The 24,578-nt window shown below is 37.1% G+C and overlaps 1 protein-coding gene across 1 annotated transcript; it reads right to left on the bottom strand.

Moving 5' to 3' along the window:
- Window positions 1-42: 42 nt before the first annotated feature.
- LOC149043798 (uncharacterized) lies at window positions 43-20,191 on the bottom strand. The gene is made up of 20 exons (XM_089209951.1): window positions 20,125-20,191; window positions 17,484-17,831; window positions 15,150-15,404; window positions 13,303-13,575; window positions 8,736-8,786; window positions 7,831-7,919; window positions 7,578-7,633; window positions 6,426-6,604; window positions 5,970-6,080; window positions 5,829-5,847; window positions 5,664-5,694; window positions 4,613-4,916; window positions 4,327-4,437; window positions 3,687-3,877; window positions 2,769-2,891; window positions 2,457-2,527; window positions 1,855-1,895; window positions 1,566-1,662; window positions 1,384-1,483; window positions 43-995 (listed from the first exon to the last, which is right to left on the bottom strand). The coding sequence occupies exons 1-20, from the start codon at window positions 20,189-20,191 to the stop codon at window positions 930-932; spliced, it is 2,583 nt and encodes an 860-aa protein (XP_089066077.1). The 3' UTR covers window positions 43-929.
- Between the last annotated feature and the right edge of the window lie 4,387 nt (window positions 20,192-24,578).

Raw genomic sequence — 24,578 nt, 5'->3', positions numbered from 1 at the left:
AGAGTTTCATCTTGTTGCTATACGCTATAATTACAACAAATGTTTTAGAAAAAGTGTTTATTGACGAAAGGCCACACAACAACTTAGCTCACCAATGACACAATCTTTGCATCAGGGCTGTTCTCGTAATGTCGTTTACAAAGACGGATTCGGAAAAAAGTCATCCATTCCTCTTAAGAAATTTTCTCATTTTTCCTTGCAAACACCATTTCTGCTTTACCAAAAACTTCAGATCTTAAAATTTAGTTTCTTTTGGTCTTCTATACTTGACAAAGTTCAACATTTCGTTTCCTACAGAAATGTTAGGAAAAAGCCATTTCCCTCAAGACAAAAATCTTCAAAATTTTATATAGAATTTCAGAAAATTAATTTTCAAAGCTACGACGATTGCACAAGTTATATGCCAAGTATAATTTTTATTAGGATAACGTAATCTTTAATTAATAATACTTTCAGTCTAAAAGTAATTTGAGTTGGTATCGCAGGTAAATGCGGTCTTCGGGAAAGTAGTTTACGCGCCGGATAGCTTTCCTAAAACCAAGCGGGTTTTGCGGCAAAACAATAGACAACTACGGCACACAGAACGAGATCTCATCAATCTAGTTAATTGGATATTTTCCGCACTGTCCTGCCTTTCAGAATTGAGTCAGAAAATAAACTGAACTCCAACGCTTGTGTCGAGCATGCGTGTAAGTGCTAAACATGTTAAAGAGAAAATGAGATTATACTTTATCGGTAAACTGATAAAAGCGTTACAGCGTTTAAGAGTATAAACTCAATTGAGTTACAGCGTTGCAGCCTAACTGCTTAACACAACATGGATATTTCTACCAAGTACGTGTGTAAGGAAAAGATCATTCATCCATGAAACTTGTTGTGGCAAAGTGTTCAAACTGTTAGTCAGTCATACATCACGGACGTGTATCTAACTACACTATTAAATCCTCGACATTTGCATACAACTGCTTGTCGTACATAGTCATGTTGATCAGCTTCTGCAGAAAAGAATAATATTACAATCAGCATCATTAAAAAAGTGTTCCTCTTATAAGCGTTTATCCTCACAAGTGGTCAGCTTTTCACACCAAAACAAATTCAAGAAAGTAATTTAAGGCGTCGTCGTCTGCTACTCTTTGTGCGTCTCAATGCGGTTTTGCAATCACCCTATGATCTTTTAATTGTCATTGGGACATTCAGGTTCGCTTCTTCCCCGTTTTTCGTGGAGTGCCTGCTTCAGTGACATAACAAGAAGATGCAATCCAAACTTCGTAAAAATTACGCTATCTAAGCTAAACGCTGTTAAGTTTAAAAACCCTAATTAGCTGAGCCTAAGCCAGTCGGTCTAACGTGAAAAGAAACTTTCATGTTGATCAAAATTCTCACCTTGTGTAGGGTTTCCATGTCCTTAAGCTGATTTTTCAATTCAGTAAAAGTTGGTCTTGCATCTGGGTCATTCTTCCAGCATTGCATCATAATCTGATACCTGGTATTGTTTAAATGATCTGTCAGAGATTTAACGAACGTTTCCTTGTAGGGTGAGAGAGAACGAATTGAAAAGCACTTACAATTCTTCATCGACGTGTTGTGGTTTAGGCATCCTGTATCCATCCTGAAGTAAGTTTGCAATTTTTCTTCCATCCATTCCTGGGTAAGGTGAACCACCTGGAAGAACCATAGGACCATCGAAATATAAATGGGACGAACAAACGACCTTCACTGAAACATCACCTGTGTCACTTGATGTACTTTGAAACTCATTACGTTTCTCTAACTGAACACGATACATTGTTTAATTAAACGTGGTATATAGCAAAAACCATCCACAAGGCCTCATAAACTTCCATTCGATGTTACCTATAGTAAAAATCTCGTACAGCAAAATTCCATAACTCCACCTGAAGAAAGACAAATCAAACAAATATAAATTAGGTAACGGGAGACATTAACATTATAATACGACAACTAAAATATATGCGTTATTTGACAAGCATAGAATTCATCTCCTGATTAAAACTGATAAGACTTAGAGAAAGATAGTTTTCGTTTTTTCACGAGCGTATCGTAAAGAAAAAATTCTGAGTCCCCACGAGGATTCGAACCTCAGACCTTCGGATTCCGCGCTCCGATTCTCTCTCCTATTCTATTTTACAAAAACGACTCTATTGACATCGCTGATCCTAGCAGTATGCAGGACGCGTGTCATAGGAACTTCGTAATAGACCTCGCTCATCGTAGAGTCTCTGTGACTCAGTGGTAGTGCATCGGAGCGCGGAATCCGAAGATCTGAGGTTCGATTCCTCATGAGGACTCTAGAATGTTTTTCATCGTCCAATACTCGTGAGAAGATGAAAAAAATCTTTCTCTATTTCTTTATCAAGCTCAAACTTACCATCTCTCTTATTCTATTAATAAAACTTGTTGGAAAATTGCTACGGGTAATAATCAGGTATACTTACACGTCACTTTTGGTGGTATATTTACCATACATCAAGGCCTCATAAGCTGTCCACTTCACGGGAAGACGGCCCTAAAGATTTCAAATATCACTTTGTGAAGCAGCTTTAAAATTATAGGGAGCGACTGGTCAAAGACAGTGATATTTAAAATTATACCCGTATATGTAAGGCTAATATTTTTATTACGGTCCCAACCAAGGATTCTGTCATCGAAATCAGGAGTATATCAGCTCTACCACAACAATTATCGTGAAAGATCACTAAACTGAACGATATGTAGTGCCGCCCCCACCTCCCCTCTTTCTTGATTACCCTAGTCTTTCGTTCATAAACATTTTCCTGCTGCACATCTCTGGCCATTCCGAAGTCTGTCACTTTACAAGTTTCCTTTTGTCCAACCAAAACATTACGGGCTGCAAGGTCTCGGTGAATGATCTAAGAAAGCATTGATGCGAGAGCAAAAATTAGCGATTCCGGAAGAAAAAGAACTGAAATGAAATGATTCAGATAGGAAAATGGATATATTTAGCGACAGAATATGGTGTGTGTATTTCTCTTTCTTCCACATGGCAGAAAATTAGGATCACTATCTGGAAGAAAGAGGAATACACACACCATGTTCTGTTGCTAAATATGGAATATGAATATGAATATGCTCCATATTTTTGGAATATGGAGCAGTAATTATAATAATTACTGCTCCATATTCCAAAGAGAAGCAAACTACTTTATTTCTACAATACGTAGCTATTTTATAGAAAGCATATCTTAAGATTTTATACGAAATAGGATTCTGTAATGTAGTAGTTTAGCAACCAAAGACGAATTTTTGAAATTTTAAGTTTTAATTCCTTTTCTTTCTTGTCACTGAAATGGATATTCGTTGGACACTCAGTTTAGGCTGAATAAGAGATCCTATTCATTCACGTCTCTGCCTTTGCCTGCGGTAGAAAACTCCACATATTTTATTTCTATGGGGTGCACTTGCAACAATGCACAAATATCGTCATTCGCACATTGAAATAAAACTTAGGTGATGACGTCAAAATTGAAAGGGTTCCCAGCCCTAGAGAAGTAGCCTCAACAAGAAGGTAACAATACGTTTGTATCTCCTGGGTGTGATCTTGTAAAGACATAATATTCTATGCAAGACAGAGCTTAAGATGACGATGCACCTTTCAAGAAGGTTTTAGAATTGTTTTTATTTTATGTTTTTTTCAATTAACTTACAGATTTTGAGGACAAGTAACTCATTCCATCAGCAATTTGCCAAGCAAACTTCATCAGCTGCTGTGACGTCAGATTTGTCTGTCGTTTGATATCCGGGTCTTTGAAGTAAGTGTCTTTTAATCCACGGCTCTTTCTCAGGTAACCCAGCAGATCCCCAAAAGGCACATATTCAATCAAAACCAGCAGCTGATCTGAACAAATTAAACAGTTTCATTAACATATTTCTCCCTCTAAAAGAAAATTAGCAATAAATAAAATAAGTGAATAGCCCAGTCATGGTCAACGCTTTTGAAGAAATCGCACGAAAATAAGATGTAGTTTTACGAAGAAAAGCTGAAAAATTGTAACGGTCTCGTAAGAAGGTACAGACCAAATTTTCCCTTAGAAAAAGCGATTCTGCTTATACAACAGACTGGCCTCTATAGTGGCAAATATTAAGTCTTAATCTATCAGCAAATCCAAGAGCGTGTATGCCGGCTTAAAAAAGATAAAATTACCTCATGCGACGGTTGTTTGTTGTGCACAATTGGGAAGCAGTAACTCTTCCCTTGAAGCAAATTATCAATGACGAGAAAGCGTTACAAAGTAAATCTGATGCAAAATGTGTACAGCAAAATTAGACCCTATAACCAAAGTATACCAGATTCTGTGACACATCCCAGAAGTTTAATGACGTAAGGATGTGGTTTCAGCTGCTTCATTGTGTCAAGTTCTTTCATCAAATCTCTCTTGTCCGATTCAGTAGCGTTTGCTGGAGCGTTAAAAACAAGGAGTAAAATTTGGTTAACAGGTATAATATGTGAAATGCCAAAATAACAACACAAGTTATGAAATGGCAAATAGCTAAAAAAATACTGTAACGCGGTAACATTTCCTGAATGACTGTGGGTCGAGACTATCATTCTATTTACAGTACAAGAGCTCACTTTTAAGCATTTTAATAGCCACTGTAGTCGTTTCAGGACTCCCTCGAAGTCCTTCTGCTGTTCCCTTGGCAACCTGACCAAAAGCACCTTTACCAATGATTTTTTCTATGGTCACGTGATGTCTTGGAACTTCCCAGGAGCGTGTTAACGGATGAAGAGGCACGTAATCAGCACCTGAAGCACTACTTTGTGCTTTTCTATTATCTTTCTTGACTTCTATGAGATCCATGTATTCCGCAGGAGGCTGAGCGAGTTTTGTTGAATCGGGCAGACTTGGCTCGGTATCTTCTAATCCTATTTCATTCTATTAAACCAACATACCGTTAAGGTATTCATGTAAAAATCTGTTATAAATCCCAATAAAAAGTCCCACATGTTTACAAAAATCAGTTTACCCGTTTTCATCAGACAAACGTTTATATTCTTACATAACAAGAGATTATTAATAGTTAATAATATCTTGTCCTTATAATTACTTATTTTTCTTATTACTAACACTCTGTTCGCTGCCATTGAAACTATCATGTCCAATGGAGTGATCGAGGTTCACAGCATACTCGCTGAAGCTACAAACTGCAACATGAAGATTGTCGATTGGTAGTGCAATTTTTTTAAAACTACACACAAGAAAAAAAACTCTTTCTGTATTCAGATCCTGGACTAACGATTTGAAAACAAGGCATCAAGATAAACAGAAAGCCAAAACTGCGCGGAAAAAAAATTATTTACAAAACAAATATCAACCGGGTGCAGACCAGTTAGCGTTCTATGAAGTGAAGCCACGCAGTTGAACCAGGGATGATCGAAGGAAAATCCATGGAGCAGCTTGGTAAAGGACATGATCCCAGGACAAAGCCCCTATCGAGTCAAACTTCTTCCCATATTCTATTGTACCTGTCATTAATGCATTATGCCTTTTTTTGTATAACTACACCTTTTTTCCTTCCTATCTGTTGTAATCGTTAATTTTCCTCTAAGGAGTAGAGGTAAAGTGGGATTACATAATTACTGGCAACATTAACATGACCTCAATGTCTTAGTTGTAACTTACGTAGGAAACACCTCTTTCATCTTCATAAGTCCTACAATTGAGAAAGCATACAAATATTTATGGCGAGCTGAGAATCTCATCAGTTTTAAGTGGAAGTTTGTTATAACACGATTCCTATAGATGGTTCATTACATCGACGCAATCCAAGTGGCAGCAAATTCTTACCTCTGTTTCCCAACAGCGCCTGAAAAAGAACGAAAGGGAAAAAAAAGACAAATGATGTGGATGTGGGTCAAGATTTTCTTTTGCTTAATAATTAATCTTGCAGCCAAACCCTCTATCATAGATTATGAATTTTTTACCTACCTTTCTTATGTAGCCAGATTATGTAAATAATTAGAAGAACGATTATGAAGGCAAGAACCCCATTTATGGCTAACGAGACGTTGTTAGATGGGCAGGTACATTCCTCGGGACCTAAAACGAATCATTATACAAAGCTTGATCAGGTAACAATCAAACCACATTTACAGTGATCGTGGTCAGTACACTGCTCTCAATACGTAGCTTACGCTCATGAACGAAAACCGTCAACTCTAATTGGCTGGGTACTAAGGTGCTACTTTCTCTATAACAATTTTAAAAAGTAAGATTTTTTTTAATTGAATAAAACAAAAACAGCGACAAAAACAAAACTTGGAAATATATGACTCGCAGAACTGAGTTTTTTAATTAAACAGATACTGAATACAATTAGAAAAAGTCCATATTCGGACGAATACGCGTAAACATTTATCAATAATATTGCTTTGTAAAATTTACCTTTTGTTGTGCTTTCCGAGCCGTCTGTGGGCATAAAAACTTGTTTAATTGATTCTGGATCGACTTTAAAACCTCCGAATTTGTCTTGCCTTGCAGCAACCAACAGGACAGTCAAAACATTGCTGACAACTACACTTCGATTGAACCTCATCATGAAGTCGAGAACAACACTGCCACACCTAGGTAAGAGGGGTAAGGATGTAAAATGCCGAATCGAACACCGTGCCGAAAAGAGTAAGACGCATAAGTTATTACTGATTATACAGTCGGTATTAAACAAAACGAAATCGTGGGAAGAGTTCATTTAGGTTTGCAAGTAGTTTCTTCATCCACTTTTACATTCTCTACCTATTCAAACATTTGTCAACTTTGGAGAATAGAACTACAGTACCTCTTCCCAATATTTGTTTTATCTCTCCCATGAAAGCTTATTACGATTACAGTACAAAGCCATTTGTTACAATAAATAACATTTTCATTATAAGACCTTGTTGCTGTCTTTGTTTTGTGAAAAAAAATTGTCGCTACCCTAATTTAAATAACGTTACTTGAGTAATAGTTAAACAGGTTATGAATTAGTAGACCCGCAGTACTCAATTTACGCAACGTTACTCTTGGGGATACCCTTGTGGTCTGTTTTGACGTTTTATAAAATGAGCAGCCTAAAGATTAGAAAGAATCCAGCACCAAACAAAGTATGTTACCGAAAGGACAGCGTTTGCAGTGAGAGCAATTCGACGAAGGCGTACCTTGCGTGACAAAAACTGAGTAACCACACGGCTTCAATTGCATAATCAGTCATAATTTATGCATCGTGCTCTTTAGGGCACGGTTCTCTATTCGGCATTCTATTTGTAGTTTGGTGACTTTTAAGTGTTAAAATACATTGAAATTTAACCAAAAGAGTATTTGTGATGTAATAAACCGAGGTAAATAAGATGAATTCATGTCATTCTGTGTCAATCTATTGCTGTACATTAAGTAACGTGTACTTCAAATGTAGATTATTTTGCATTAGATAAGATTTTTTTAGAGGAAAAACACCAGTTTTAAAACTAAAATACGCCAACTGAGAGAAAGCTCCTCCCCACCCCAGAACACAGATTTGCGTTAGCGTTTGTTTTTTCAGTGTTGAGACAAACTGCACCTTACCTGGTGTTCACGGTGTTGGCGGATGAGCAGCCAAACTTAAAGGCAATTTGACAAGCCTATAAGGACATTTAGAGAAGAAATGTAAATTCGAATACTTGTTTCGTAAATTGAAGATCGTTCAAAATGTCGTTTTCTTTTTACAGAAATATTGAGATTTCGTCTAAGAGCAGATTGATTAAGATTCCCTTTTAATGATAAATCTTATGGCAGTATTCTATACACTCCGGTATACCGATTAAGTAGATTATCTAACCATTTCTGGAAATTTCGCGGCAACGTCTGAACGTCTGCTGCAGTTCCCCTGTATTGTCGCTGTCAGGTAAACTTCTGTGCTTTCTGAAGCTAAAGAAAAGCCGTGTCCTTTTACATTTACAAAAATTATGAAGAGCCTTGATTCACAAAAATTGCTGAGAAGTGGTTCCATCTAACAATAATTCTACTTGAACATTGTCCAAAAATCCCAGCAGAGATCTTTCTGACAGAGTATGCTACTAAGCTCGAGAGTAAACTTATGTTTTAATGCACGCAGTAGCATGAACATGTTACGATTAGCCTTGTTCACAATGTTTTAATATTTGATACAGAAACTTGTAACAAATGTAAGTAGGCCCAAAGAGTGATTGAATTATATTTTTTGAACGAGCACTATGGTTCCTTTCCCTTCCCCCACCCCACTTGAAAAAAGGTTTTGCATCGCCACATGAATTAAGTAATTTGTGTTTGAAGATGACCAGCATATGCTTCAAAATATTCATTAAACCACAACTGGAAGGAGTCTTTAGAGAAATAAAAAGAATTTTTTTATACATCTATAATTATGCTTATTCTTACTCCTTCCATTATGGAAGGTACAGCCTTTTACTCATAAAGATCTTTTGAGTCGCTGCATGACACCTGACGAGATTCACATAATCATATAAGTTTGTATTATAAGAAAGTAATTACGGAATAGTAACAACTTTGCAAACAAATTTTTCAATTTTTATATAGATTTAGCAGTCTGTGTTATGACTATTTGTGAGTCTACAGTCCTTCGCAAAGTTTCAGACTTTTAGTGACTTAATTCACTCTTTGTCTTTTACTCGAACTCATTCCGTGCTATTATGATGACATAGTTTTACACGGTGGTCAAAAGAACGTCTATAAAAAAACATTTACCTGCGGGAGTTGTTTGGGATGAAGTGGCAACTGTACTTGAAACTGTTTGAACTGGAAAAAAACAAAATACGACTTAAAATGATCGATAAGCAATTTTAAATTTTACGTAATCATTATACCAACCTCAAACCACATGATAACAATAATACGTTAACTTAAATAATTTTTTCACGAAGGTTCTGGGTATGATAGACCATACTTCCTAAAACTGTTATTATTATTCATATCATTGTGGCCAACATTATTATCATTGATATTACTATAACTATTATCATCATTACAATTATTATCATTGTCAACACTATCACTAAAGAGCACCCAAAATGTGAGAGAACTACAAAGAGGTCCATAAAATCTTAGAACAAAACTGGCCTTTCAGTATTAAACTCAGTGGAACATAGATATCAATGGACGGGGCCAAGCTTGAAATAAAAGGTCATGTGACAAAGTGTCAAGTGTTAATATGTTAATATTTTATATATTAATAATCAATTTTACTTAATTTTAAGATAGAGCCTAACGGTTTCTTGTAATATCGAAAAAAGCGCACTTCCAAGTAAAATGGGAAAGGTTTTGTAGCGCTAGGTTCGTCACAAAATGAATGCACAGCTAATCTGTTTGCCCGATAGACGAATATATAGATGTAAAGATATGTAGTTGTGTAGATGTGTAGTTGTGTACAAGTGATTCGACCTAAAATAAATAATTAACCCAAATATCGAAATACAAATATAACAACAAGACCAACGACAGAGCTACAAGAAATAGAAATGACTTTTCAATTTGTGGCGTAAACAGGTCTGGTAATAAAACTCTCAAACAAAAGTAACACGGCGCTAACTAAAACTAACGAAACGACTGAATTAATTGAAATCAACAAGTAATGAGAAGTATGTAACGAAAGCAAAGCTTATACTGGCGAGAAATAAAGTGCTACCAGCACTACGTAATTCTTACACAACCTCATACAAAAGTGCGGGCTTAATTGAATTGAAACAGAACATCACAATAGTAGTTCCATTGAAAGAAACACAATATAAAATCTTTTCGCAGTTACTTGACATTGGACAGAAATGCAAATTCTCCTTGCAACATTCCAACCCCTTAAGTTTACTTCAAGTATCGGGCGACTAGAATTCAAATTATAAATAACGTAAGAGTCCCTTAAGTTAGTCTGCTAGTGTTCAAAGTTCACGCACATCTGATGCACAAATTCAAAGGCTTTTTTTCACTTTCAATAAACAACACGATAGTCAGGTAGATTAAATCGAGTCGTTCGTCGCGAGAAAGATCTCTTGTTCGAGTAAAAAAAGCTGTGAGATTGGCCTTGTGAATGTAGAGGACTTTGGCGCAACCTTGACAGATCGGATAAATCCATCCCTTTGTGAGTTAACTCCGAGAACGCGGCCCGAAGGCAACTGACGGTGGTGAGCTCTTTCATAACAAATAAAAACCAGGTCACCAAAAGCAAAACTATGACGTGGTCTGATCCACTTCTGCCGTTCTTGCAAATTTGGTAGATATTCCGACAACTACCTCCTCCAAAATACGTCAGCTAGGTATTGACCCTACTCCCAGCGACGTTGGCAGTACAAATCGTTCTTAACAAATACTCCTAGTGGCAGATTTCGAAGTAAGTAACAAATGGTTAGCAGTCAAAGATTCTGAAGCAATAGGACTGCAAGCCACTTTTGAGAATTCCCTCAACTCCTGCCATCAACGTTGGCAGTGCATGCCTCTCCAGAACCAACTGTTGCTTAAGAAGGACTCTTGAGATATTTCTCACTGAACGAATGATGCGTTCCCAGACTCCTACCATTTGTGATACCCCAGGAAATTAAACTTCCACTTGATGTTCTTTTGGTGTAGGAAAACTTCTATCCTCTACTGATTCCTGTTGTTTAGGGCTTCACGGATTCCTCTCTCTCCGCTACTTAAGTGTATACCATTGTTCCCTCTTATCATCTATGGCGTCCCTCTTCTGCTGATGAATCTGCAAAGAGCGCAAATAAACGAATCTTTTTCGAGAGACTCAGTCACTTCAACGTGGATTGCTCGGATAGTTAAACAAGAGAAAAAAACACCATAACTTTTAACTGTACTTCTACCTTGCTTCACGTACAGTGGGCCAAAGAAATCTATGTCAACGTTAGAAAACGAAGGTTTATCTGGAATAAGCCTGTCGCCAGGTAAATCTAAAATCAATTAGCAGGTAATTTAGTGTTAACAACTGAGTTGAAAACGTAAATTGGCCACCGTAAAGGGTAAAAAAGCTGACGTTTCGAGCGTTAGCTCTTCGTCAGAGCGATTGGTCCTTTGCAGCATTTTGCTTTTGGCATATCAAAGAGTTACTGAGTATTCTTCAAAGAGCTGCCAGTCTCTTGAAGATCAAGTACTTTTGTCTCAAACTGTTCAGGACATATTCTTGGCCTAGATGACTAACAGACTCATGAACATCCATAATGAGCAGCTTGGTAACCTGGTGCTTTGAAGGTAACAGCAATTGATGTTTCGATTGGTAATCCGATGAAGAATTTTGAAGCCGACCACCAACTGCAATATTCCCGCTCCATCCAGAAACGGTCTCAATCTGCACACTGAACCAAATAGGCTGATAATCTTCAATTTACCCTTCTCTGATTCTCCTGGGCTCAAGTTTGGGAGGGCTTGCACGTATGTGACGATTTGAGCCTCTGCATGTTGTAATTCGTCTATCGACAGCCTACCACAAGGAATTCGATCAACAGGGTCCTCTTGTAAGCACCTCTTGCTCTCATGGAATTGTTAAATCTGAGACGCGAAGCAACTCCCTTCTTAAACTTGAACCATAACGAATATTGCAGAACCATTAGGTCTAGTGGTCGTTTATCTTCCATGAGAGTAACATGGTTTGTTCGAGCTTAGCATCTGACCGCTGGGTTTTACTCAGAAATGCTGAATGAAGAGACTGGATGGGTGGGCTACGATGTCTCACTTTCCCAAAAAAACTTAGGGCCTCTGAACCACACTTCTCTCTTTAACGACACCTTTACTCTCAGTCCTCGGCTGGCATCGTCAGCTGGGTTCATGCTTGTTGACACAAATTTCTACTGGGAAGGGAGCCATCGTGTATCACTACCAGGCAAATAGCCACAAACATGTAGAATCGTTTGTCTCTTTGCTCTTGATATATTGGAGGACAGCCATGGAGTTTGACCAAAACACTGTCTTGTCAAATTTTAACTGAAATTCTTCTTGTAACGTCTGATTCATTCTGACAGATAAAACAGCGGTGACAATTCTAATCTGTGTATAGTCATCTGTTTAACGTGAGCTAAGCGAGATTTCCCAGCAAGGAAACTGCAGAGGGTAAAGCCATTTTCATTGACGAGTCTTGCATATGAAACAGTCCCATAAGCAATCTGAGAGGCATCTGCAAAGTGGTGAAGCTCTGCATTTTGTATCCAGCCAAAGTTGGTTCCTTTCAAACATATTGGTAAGGCAACACTTAAAAGTATCGGTACATCACATAGCCATCGTACACTGAACACCAAGGGTTATTTCAATATGAGGTACACCGGAATGTAAATCCAAATCCAAAGTTGATGAAGCTTTGTCTGAGGTTGAAATGGTTTTGAGGACTTCCCTCCTTTTACACAGCCATTTAGTCAATCGAAATCCACCTCTTGACAATAGGACACATTAATCTTCTCTCAATTTACTGGCGAATTCATTTGATTGCACTGATTTCAAACAGTCATCCACACAAAAGTTCTTCAATACTGTGTTCATTACTTTATTGTCAAAGTATCCTGCATTGTCTTGAGCCGTCCTCTTTTTGGACCGAAATTGTCCTAACTTGGTGAAGACGTGCTACCAAAAGGTGTGCTCAACAGGCTCCTTAGATAAATCATCATCAGGCCACCAAAGGAACCTTAAGGTATCAATATAGTTTGAATCAGCCATTACTAGATGGAAATTGCTTCAATGTCTGAGGAGAGGGATACTGGTTCCTGACGGAATCTTAAGAGGACACCAAGCAGGCTGTTATTCAAGTCTGGACCGCTTAGTGGTTGGTCATTCAGCGATGTCTCTTTGTATCGGGCTGTGCAGTCAAACACCACTTGCAGTTTCCCTGGCTTATTAGGATTAAAGGCAGCATATAATTGACTCGTGATATCTTAACTGGAGGTTGTTCATTGTGGTTTTTAAGTGTGACTCATTTTCGCAAACCAATATTTTAATTCATTTCGATACCATATCAGTTCAACTGATACTGACATCATACACTACATATGAAGAAAACATTCCCTATCCTCGAAAATCTGTTGAAAACATCAGGAACATCAACAAAAGTCTTCATCGGCTTGAGAATACTGCTAACTAGCACATGTGTCGTTCGCTAGGCACAAAAGGTCAACCTCATCACCAGGGTCTCTATTTCTCTCTATTTCTCCTTGTTCGGGATTGTAATGATTCACTGTGTGGGAAGTTTTATTGACGCAATGTAAACTGGTATAAAACACTTTTCCTGTTTTGGATTATAATTCCAAAGTACTTAAAAATGCTCAAAGATGTTTCTACCCACCCTTTATGTTAAGTCTCACAGTGGCTTTTTCTCCATCTCCAACGTCATTATATGGGATACATACGTACTCGCCATAGTGCTGAGATCGATTGACGTTATTGAGAGTATACTCACTGTTGCTGTTCTCGCTTAGGAGGCTGCCATTGAAATAGAACTTGTAAAATGATACTTGTGGCACAGCAGCCATAACTATGCACTTGAATGTAACAGCGTCTCCTTCAGTAACGGTATTTTGTGCAGCATTGGTTGTGAGCCTCACACCTTCAGGTTTGTCTAAAAATTTAAATCAAATCAAAATCTCAATTTCAGTTTAATTCATCGCTTATACATTTCGCCTGGTTATAAATCATAACCTCTTTTAAAAGTCTAGATGGTTCATGATAAGGCAACAAGGGTTTGTCTTGTATCAGTCCATGGAGTGCTTTGGGCAGAAAATATAACGCTTTTGTGATGGAAAATTGTAGCAACTCATCTACCCATGGTTAGAATGCTGACTATAAGCAAAATACTTTAACTTACACATTGCAAACTGAAAAACAACGGCATTACTGCAGCAAGAAAAATAACATCAACTATTTTGTTATCAGGATAACTATTTAAAGCCTCTGTTACTAAAAATGAGCAATTTGTGAAGCCCAGCTTTTTGTCTTAACGGACATAAAACGTTGTCGCTCTTGAAACATTTTTGATGAAAATCCTTCATTTTGAGTCAAAAGGCGAATGCAACAGGGTCCTAGAAGCCGCACGTGAGAGGATCTCATCTCGCAAAAAAGCGGAAACCCAGTTTGAAACAGTTTGAAGACATTCCTTATTTTCCTCGCGGAAACCCAGTTTGAATCAGTTTGAAGACATTCCTTATTTTCCTCAATTGGTACCAGGATGATATATTTATCTAAGAGATTCCTGAGGAACAGAGCCTCAATTTTAGAGAAACCTTAAGTCGAGGGCCTCATAGGCTAGATGCTTCATTAGGGATTTTTGGCTCGACGCCACTACCAAATATGCAAAAAAACAATTCAATTTTCATTAACAATCCAAGCTTCCTCAAGTTTGCTCTTGCAAAAAGCTTAAGCAGCAGCAGAGCGAAAAAACTAAAGCGAAAAACCAGAGAGATTTGGTCAGGTTGTGTTCACACTATCGTGGCTCTTTATACTTCCTGGGAGTCTGAAACAGGCTAACTAAAATTACAATTGTGATGATAAGTATTTTTAATTTGCACAGACAATAGTATGTAAACTGCTTGTTTCAACGAAAAACCTGGGGGAAACTAGACGAAGTTAGGAAATACATATCTTTCATAGGGGGCGGCATAATGCTTGCAGGTTACACAACCTCCAAAACCAGAAAGTCATAGAAATCAATTACCCAAGTGCAGGATTTGTCATTCCTTCCCTGTCTTTAAATGAGAAAAAAAGTGAAGCTTGTAATCACTCCATGGTACAGTCTGTCACTTTTGTGTCATTTGACAGTCGAGTATTTAGTATAAGGTGGCAAAGCCTTGTGCGCTAGTCAAACGGAGTGAATTTTGGATTATCACAATGGTTCGGAGATAGTTTTAAGCCATTTTCGGAGTTAAACACAGTCCAACTGAAGCAATGAAATAGCAAAAAAATGTCGCATCCTTCTAAGTAACATACCATGAGCAATGATTCCACGTAAATTCAATTGTCCCAACCGATAATTGAGACCAATGCATGCAAAGCCAAAAATGATTTGATGTGGAATTCTGTTTCCTTTCATTTTTGAACAGATTTATAAGTTCTAGGTAACTGTCACCCCAATAACATTAATCGCACTGTAAATAAAGTAAATCCAGAAATAGAAAATTAAGGTTAAAATATACTTACACTGAACTACAATTGATGTATCAATAGAAGTGACTTCCACTGAGTTATTGGCTTGACATGTATATTTTCCTGCATCTGTTCTGTTTATATTTTCGAGCTTTAAAAACGTAACTTTCTTCCCTGAACTTTCCAGTACTCCATTTCTAATCCATGCCACATCCGGCAGTGGTTTCCCAGAAGCTTCACAGGCCATGGTGACAAGGGATCCTTCAATATAATATTTTCCTCTTAAAGAGATGTTTATAAGTAGTGCCTCTGAAAGGTAAAAGAGATTATGTCATTCCTCACATAGCGTAATAAATCCTACTTGGACCTAATCTCAAAATTTATCCAACTTCGATAAAATAGACAAAAACATCAACCAATTGGTCCCCAACAGCCAAATAGTAGAAGGAGGCTCAAACCTCATTCAGTACAAGTTAACCTGTGGGCTCTAACTACTCGATAACTTACTCGCGAGCTAAATTATAAAGCAGAGCCCCAGCCTAGAAAATTAAGGGCTGATTCAGGAATTTACTCTTTGGGCTAAGGACCCTGGCTTCTAAGCTACTTCCATTCAAGTGAAAAAAATTATGCTGCTGCACAAACAAATAGGAACAGAGCCAACCAAGCCACACCCCACTCAGAACTTGGTCTGACAAAGGATCAACAGGACACATCCTAAACCCAGAGAACTGAAATTTTGATGAAAGAGAAACTATGGATTCTTCCCAATAAAAAGAACACACCAGTGGCGTGCTGAATGCTGCTTTCCTATAACTTAAAGTTAAAAGAAGGTCCACTCTTAGTAAAAGAAAACAAGATGTTTGGCCCTCAATTATTTCTACAAGTGAAATATGAGACATAATTGGCTTTAGGCTACATAAACCAAATGCAAATGATGATTCGTTTGCCCTTTTAAGCCATAATAACCTGGTATCTTTCTATTGTAATACAATTCGAAAAGGTAAGCTGTGTGACAGGTATTGTATTACAGTTAAAATAAGCCAACAGAACTTAATTAGCAAATGTACCATTAAAATAAAGAAAAGAAAGAAGGTGTTGTAATGGCTGGTGAGCTCAAAAATTTTTAGTCATGAGTCATAAAGGATCAAAAACAAGCAAGTGAACAAAGTAAACAGTGAGTTTGGATTCTTCACAACAAGTGAATAAAATCATTCAAGCAAACAATGAGATAAATTGTACATGAGTATTGAGATGCCACAAACGTTTTCAACTTTGAATCACAGTCAAATGACAAAGAAGTTACATATTCAATATCACACTCGTTTAAATGTACTAAATGTACTCTTAGATACTGTATTCGAAAATGACAGGTAAAACACTCAGAGAGAAGATTATAAAGTCTGTGCAAAGAACATTAGGCTTCTGTTTGATACATGAAAATTTTCTGAAAAGTTTAGGTTACATAAGCTCACGAAACCTTTCATACTGTAAATTGAAATTGAATAATTTTAGTCTCATGTTGCTTTTTGTGGAATTCAGCCAGTTTCTCAGTGAGGCAACCAAAGTCAGCAATAAAATCAAAGCTGTTGAACTGACCTCCATGAAAACATCATCTGCTCAGGACAACATTCTTACCTGGCCACATTGGTCATCATTGAATTATTTTCTGTTTGCACGTTCAGTGTCTTTCAAAGAGCATAAAGAGCTTAGATTATAGACTTTGTTGGTTTATTGTTTTAATAACTTTTAAATTTTTTTTGTCTTGACTTGCTCCTAAGTGTCAGAGATTACTTGAAGAAGTCACCAATCTGTTAATGAAATTTACATCTGCAAACCTTGATGATCATCATATTAATCCCCAGAAAGCAGCAAATGATGCAATGCTGACTTTCATCCCCTTTGGCAAGTCTCTTTAAAAGGCTTGAAAAGCAATATGGTTTTTTTCACACCAAATTAATTTCACATGCTGCTTGTGATTGGTCATGCAATATTTTCCTTCTGTCACTGACTTAGCAAAATCATACAACCAATTGTATTGTTATAGTTTTGACTGATCATTTTTAATTGACAGCTTTGCTAAGAGAAAATATCAGTACTTATATTAATATTACAGTTATCTACACATAACAGAGTAACCCAGTAGTTGTTGCCAGAAGAATAAAGCAATAACTCTTTGATTTCTTACTCGTGAGAAACAGCAAAGCAAAAAGGGTAGAATTTATTTTCTCCTTTTAGGAGTGCAGTATCTCATGCCAAGTAAAAGTGGCACTGTCTACTGTTCCCAAATTTATGCTATTGTTTACTTTCTCCAGATCAAAGAAATATGAAAGACATGAGTTGAATTCATTTGATTTATGTTTGATTGATAACTATTTCTGTAATACCTACCTGCCACAATAAGCTGAACTGTACTTTTAACTGTTTCGAGAAAGCTTCCAATGAGCTCACAGTTAAATTTGGCATTGTCTCTAGGGTTGATGTTCTTGATAACCAGGGTAGCTCTTCCTTCAATTTTAACTCTTCCTTTGTAAGATGGAGGAATACTAGGATGTTCTTGGACACCAAGACTGTTCTTAACCATCATTTTGACAAATGCAGCATTTACCTGAACTTCATAGAGAATGTCCTGAATGTCATTATGTGGATCAGTGTAGTCCCACACTAGCTTGGCATCACTACCATTGTTAAAGTAGCTTGGACTAGAAGGTTCCTGGGTGAAACGCACATCCACACCCCCTAAAATCGACAACCGTAAACATAATATTTTCAGCCCTTTAGTTACATGTGTAAAGATAATATTTAGGAAGAAGGGCTTAAATAGAGTCCACCACAGAGGCACTTTTAGTGTTAGCAGTAACAACAATAAGTATAAATATGCACTACATTGGTATTCACTGATTGTATCAATCAGCCCAAAGTATACTTTCATTTGCTAAGAAATAAGGTTCAATAACAGTAATATGTTACTCTTTGTGCCTTTTGAAAATAATTTTTGACAAGTTCCGCTTTCCGAAATTAATGTATAGTGGTGAATTTCCAAAATTTAGAAACAGTACACTTGAAGAAATTAGTCAAAGAAAAACTTGCGGAGGTGGAAAAGGGAAAGTGGAAATGTCCTCACATATTACAGTATATGTTAAACTATCGATTGAGGGATTTATTATTCCCCCATTTTCTAGTCTTCTGGCTTTGAGTGTTTGAAAATTTGTTTGGTCTTATCTGAGCATCCTCAACCCATCACATAAGATATGTATGAAAGAAGAAAAAAACAGAAAAGAAACCATTCAAGTGTTCTTGATGACCAGAACAAAATTCTTGTGGGCTTTAAAGTTTAGTGCTGAAAAAATTGTGCCTAAAAATTGGAAAAGAAATAAAAGATCAAACACATCACTTCTTTCCCTAATCTTGCCCTGTTCTGTAGTGAATAACCAAGGTAAAAAGACACAGTAATGAATAAAAATTAACAAATATTTGTGGAAGATGAAGTGAAGTGAATATTATTCAATGATCTCCCCTTTGCCTTCAGCAAAAAATTGTTTTAATACAATCCCCCAGGTGCTTTAAAATTCTGTTATAAATTCTGTAAATAAAGAAAACATTGCACACATTTTGTTACAATTATGTTGATTACCTGTATCAAGATGAGCAGGCAGTTTTAAGAGGTTTAAATTTTTTAATATCAAAAACTTTATCCCTTTGTTTTTGAAAGTGTTCTGCTAATCTTTTAGCATCTTTTGTGCTCTTTGCAATTTAGTTTTCTCCCACTGAATTCAACACTCCCTTGCAACACTTGACAGAATGCATGCAAAGCAGCCATTTTGAAATTTAGCACTCTTGTTATAATCACCCTGTACACTGTGATTATAACAAGATATGATGCAATACCTGACCAATCAGAGCATGGGCATCTCTATAATAACCTGAGTGAGAAATTATACTAATAGTATAGTTATCATTGAAGCCATCACATAACACAGGGAAAAAACAACAATGACAGCACAAACAAAAATGCAATGATCAATCATATCATGTGCATGATTTTCTGAAAACTTTGGCATATTAAGCTGGCATAAAAATTCCAATGTTATAGAAATAGAAATAAGAAATAAAACATCAAACATAATTTTCTATCATCTATAACATTGGTCATAGAAAGGATGTCAACAATGGTCAAAACTTGTACTGCACCTCCTTTAGCTTTGAATATCTTTGACCTCATTTCTACCATCAATAAGGTATTGTATAACAAGCCGAATTATACCTGCATTTAATCTCAGTATGTATATGATAGGCCAACACATCTTCACACACGTAGTCATTTCAAAAAGTTTGGCCCTGCTTAAAACGTTAACTGTTTTTAAATACACAACAAAAATAAGTCTTCCACAACGACCGGTACATGTGAGCAAACAATTCTCATTTATCCATCCAAGTGCATTATGTAGTTTCTTTACATGATTGCTGCTTGGAGGAAAAGTAACACTCAACTTAGCTAATAGCAATTATCCTTGCTGATGTCATTATTTGCACCAACAATGCGAGAAAAAATTGGTAACAGCTCTTCCCAATAATGGTGATGGATGGCAAGGAAGAGAGTTTAAGTACAGATGGCAACTCTTTTCTGACCATCATGCTTGTAATGGAAAGCCACCTGACAAAGTAGTAACTTTTCTCATGGCTAAGAAGAGGGCTCATACTAATCATGAAAATAGTGCAGTTCTCAGTTTCAGTGTTGATGTTAAATTCTGAACGTATTGTTACACTTGAAGTATAAAATCATTTGCTTGTGATTTCTATCGCATCATAGTTACTCAGACTTCATCTATCACGTGATTGAAATTCCAAATCATATCTTAATTTTGAAATACAAAAGATTGTTGAAAGCCATCTTGGAGTTCTGAAATCATTTTGACGAAAATAACGTTCAGAAAGAAAGGGTTGGCGTTTTCGATGTCTAAGCTTAAAATGGCACCCGGTAAAAGAAGACACCGTAAAATCCTTTGTGCGGGAGAATAAATTTCACACTTACCTGACCCGTGAAACTTTACCAGCAGAAGAAAGAGTAAGTAAATTTCATAATCACGGAAAGACACCATCCTATCAGACCTTTGCTGATGCTGCAATGAGGAAGGTTGTGCCAAAATCCTACGGAAGTCACTTGAAGGAATAAACGACTAAGCCTTTCTTCGTTTTGAGACTGGGACCGAGTGTCACGATGATTTTCGTGAAATTGACTGCCGTAGTCGGCACAATTGTCTAAACAACGTGGCGGATGGTGCGATTTATGGAAGAAAACTTGGTTTATGCTAAACACCAAGGAAATTTCTATGAATTGTAAAAAATTTTCTTCCAGAGAAACGTTCCATTCAGATTGAACTATGCGTGAAACTTGCGAATGTGTCGAATGAGAACATTGGCATCGATATCGATCACGCGAACGCATCAAGCTAAATGAAAGTCACGTAAATATAAAATAACATGTAACAGACAGTTTTCATCTCCTCTTTCTTGTTTATCAACCGTGGATTCTTTTTTCAGGGCTACTAAATATAATCAAGGTCGGGTAGCGCTGATCTATTCCCTGTGGAGATGCACGGGAGTACCCATACTCATGGGGCCGGAAACGGAAGTCAAGCGGATTACAAGTGAAATAACGCAATCCAGACGCGCAAGTCAGTCAGTACATACCAAGAAGTGCCGGGAAGTCGATTTGAATACATTTTTTAGAGAGTAATTTTCCTCAATCTTGATATCAGCTTCTTCGTATATCTTCGAACCATGTCATCTAAAAACATCTCTAAGTTTTGTGCCGGATGTAAAATCAGCCGAGAAGCAACTCTACGAACACGAAGTGGAAACAACAACTAGCTTTGTTATGTATTACAGCTACGGTGTTGGCAAAAGTAAATCTAAGGTCAGAGGGACGCCTCTGATGAACTCTGGTTACGAGAGGGAATGTTAAGTGGAGGGATGCAGGGGTGTGCGGGTTATGGGGAGACCAAGGGGGGGAGGGGGGATGCAAAAACTTTCTACTGTAGAATTCCATAAAAATTGCAAATTAAATCTACTCTTTATTTTGATAGACAAGTGTGTAGTTCAATTTCCAAAAATTGGAAAAAATGGAATAGAATAAAAAAAATAAAAGGGCTACAGAACTTCAATAGCTGAAATGTGGTGGTTATCCTGAAAAAAAGGGGCGGGGTTATATGTGGTTTTTAAAAAAAAACTCTGAATGTTTCTTGGGTCCTATTTTTACTACTGCTTAAGCAGTGTTCATTACTGCGAAGATCACTCATATTTCATCATCATTATTATTATCATTGTTATTATTATTACTATTATTGTAGAAGTCTCTAAGAGAAAATAAGGAAAAACGTTGTACTTACATTTCACTGAAATCTCGACCTCGTCTTTAACGGGAGTTAATTTCACGTCGTCGAGACACACTCAATTCATACGTTCTGCTGTCTGATCTTTGCGAGCGAAGGATTGGCAGTGTTAATTGACTGTCTGTTAAAAATCACAACGAATCCATCTTGGAAGTCATCAGCCACTTGAGTTGTGCCTCTACTCCTTTACCTCGTAACTCTTTGTGCAGAAAACGAGGGGGAATCAGAAGTGAAATTACTTCTACTTCATCCAGAGGAGTACCATCAAGAGTGTATGTCCGCTAAAGGGTGATGTTGTCATTTTCCACTAGATACAACGATTTGAAGGAGTCGACACGACGGATGGTGTTTGCTCTTTGGAAAGAAATAAAACATCGTTTGTAAGTAAGGAAGATCGATTACTAAGTGGTGCAACCTCTAAATTCTTTTAGAAACGAATGATGCTTTACCCATAAACAGCAAACTGATCAGAATAGCACGAGATTCTAAGAATACTTTGCTTACTCATTTCCTCGACATAGATACCCACTTCGGACGGAGGAAAAATTAAGATAAACCTGAGAGGCGCCATATTTTGTAACTGACAGCAACATCAAGTTGAAGTCTGACGCTGGAAGCAAAATGCTTTCAGCAATCTCCCACACAGGTGCCTTTGGTCGGTTTTCGAATGGCGGCTTCTTGGGCTTACACAAAATGCTTGGTGACAGAATATTGGTCGGAAATTGAAAAGAAAAAACTAATTAAACAAATAAATGGAAAAGGGAACTCTTCTGCTTCAGCAAGCACATTTGATCTCACTCCTTTCAAATTTTCTTTAGAACATTTACCCTTGACATAAATCCGCCGTGCAAACTTTGCTTCAAAGAGATGAAAAGATTTTGGAAAACTTGCGAAAAAATGTATACCATCGTTAATTTGCTCATTGTAACTAATACAGTGCCAGCTGTGTAAAAGAAGATTTAAAGTATTTTATTGTGATAAGGAACTACTATGTTTCTCCCAGTACTATTTCACGGTGTAGACTGTATCTCAAAAAAGTTGTCATGAACTGCAGAAAATATCCGAAACCGCTTCATGGAATTTAAAGGTATTCATTCTATCATCATTGAAGCGTAAAATAAAAATGAACCCAAGCTTTTTTTTCAAATATTCTTCTTGTTAACTCATAACAAAAATTTAACGCTCATTTTAACATCTCCGTAACTCCTGTTCGTTGCGCGGCGATTGACTCAGTCGCATGTGCACAAACGACAACATCTTCTGCGTTTAATTTCTCACAAAGGGAAGCCAAGAGTTATTATAAAGTCAGATTTGACGTTTTAATGCGGTTCTAAAACAGGAAAAATTCCCCTTTAGATGTCAAAGTTGCAGCTGGACAGGGAAGAGAAGGTAATTCAAACAAAATGCAGCTTCCGGGCTTCTATGTCGAGATATTGAGGCAAAACTCGCTTGCCAACTCATGCGATAAATGATGGTAGTTTGACCGAGTAAAATCCAATTCGGTCTGTAATCATACGAGTGATTAACAAAATTGGACGACCACCAAGCGGGAGTCTAATTTGTCAATCACGAGTATGATTACAGACAGAATTGGACGACAGGAAGTCCTGTTGCCAATTAATCCTAACCGTTACAATTTCCGAAAACAACAAATACATTTGGGCCAAATATCTTCGGTAGAGACAATTTCTAAAATTTAAAAAATTCTCCATTTTTAAATTTCTCATGTTTTCTTAGGATAAGTGGTTGTTGCTATGGTTATTGTGATGATTCTGTGATTGGTGGATTTGGCTGAGAGGATTCAGTATGATTGGCTGCTTCAACTGTCCGACTAATGTTGTCTGATAACAGCTGTACAGATTGATTAGTGAAAAATAAAGCAGATAATGCACCAATCAAATTTGAAGAATGTTAATGATTATGATTTATGGGTTATTACCTAACTCTACAATTAGAGTACAATAACGCGTGAATAGGGTACAAATGTCTTGCAAAATTGTGCAGTTGGTTATTTTGTACTATAAAAAGACTTTAACCTTTAGCGTGCGCTGCGCTTCTTCATCCGCTCTGCTTTTCCCGCCTTATGGGAAATGAGCAGAAACACTTGTCAAAAAACAAAACGGCACAATTCGTAAATATGTTCAGCGATACTACACACCAAAACGTCTATTAAGATTAATGTATTATGTTTATCACCGCAGTTTTTTTTAATACCTTTTCAATTGAAGGTAATCAAATATATAAACTAATTATGATACACAAATCAGTTTTCGTAAGATTAAAAATTAGATCTAATAGTTTTTAGCGCCTACGTTGAAGAGAGCAATAAAGGGTATTTTCGCCTGTATGGAGTTTGGAAAGGTTGTTGAATTTTCTCTAGAGGTTTGTGTCTGCGAATGTATGGAATTTTAAAGTTCAAATAGCCCAAACGTCCTCTGATAATTTCTTCTGATACGGTTTTCATCTTTCAGGTGTATGCCAACAACGAAACATCTGCACGGAGCGCTGATGGGGGCTTAGTGTTGACTTACAAATATAATTTTTTCAAGAACGGAGTCTTCTCTTTCCACAATTGTCATAATGCAGACACGATGGGAAATGGACCAGGAAGAACGTAGGAAAATAAGCAGGAGGTTCGGGAATCAAATTTCAAACGTCCCTTTTTGAAAACTGGCTTAGATATTTTTGGGTCACAATGACGGGGAAACTAGCTGCAAACTGCAATACCCTTTTACGAAAGGGACCAAGGATTCTTGACATTTGTTTTCTCAGTCTTCTTCCATTTCTCGGTTCATAAATATGCTCTTCTTAATACATATCAATCTTACTCCAATCTGGGTAACTCTGGTTGTCTGACTCTAGCTCTGTTCTATTACTCACTCTTCCTCTTAATTCTCACTAAATACTAAGTAAAATCTAAACTACATGAATATATATTCACTATCGCGAGGCAGGAGTGGGCTTGCTGGTCAACTGACCATGGAAGATCCAACTTTTGATGTCAGAACACTAACCCAAACACTTTTACGAGAATCTCACGAATGAACGACGACGTAGTTAATGTTTCCGAACAACCGAATCAATCTTCGACTGC

Source organism: Pocillopora damicornis, chromosome 6 (assembly GCF_964200805.1).
Source record: "Pocillopora damicornis chromosome 6, jaPocDami1.2, whole genome shotgun sequence".
Classification (NCBI taxonomy): Eukaryota; Metazoa; Cnidaria; class Anthozoa; order Scleractinia; family Pocilloporidae; genus Pocillopora; species Pocillopora damicornis.
The sequence above is the reverse complement of the archived record's forward strand: the minus strand, read 5'-3'. Positions and strand labels throughout refer to the sequence as shown.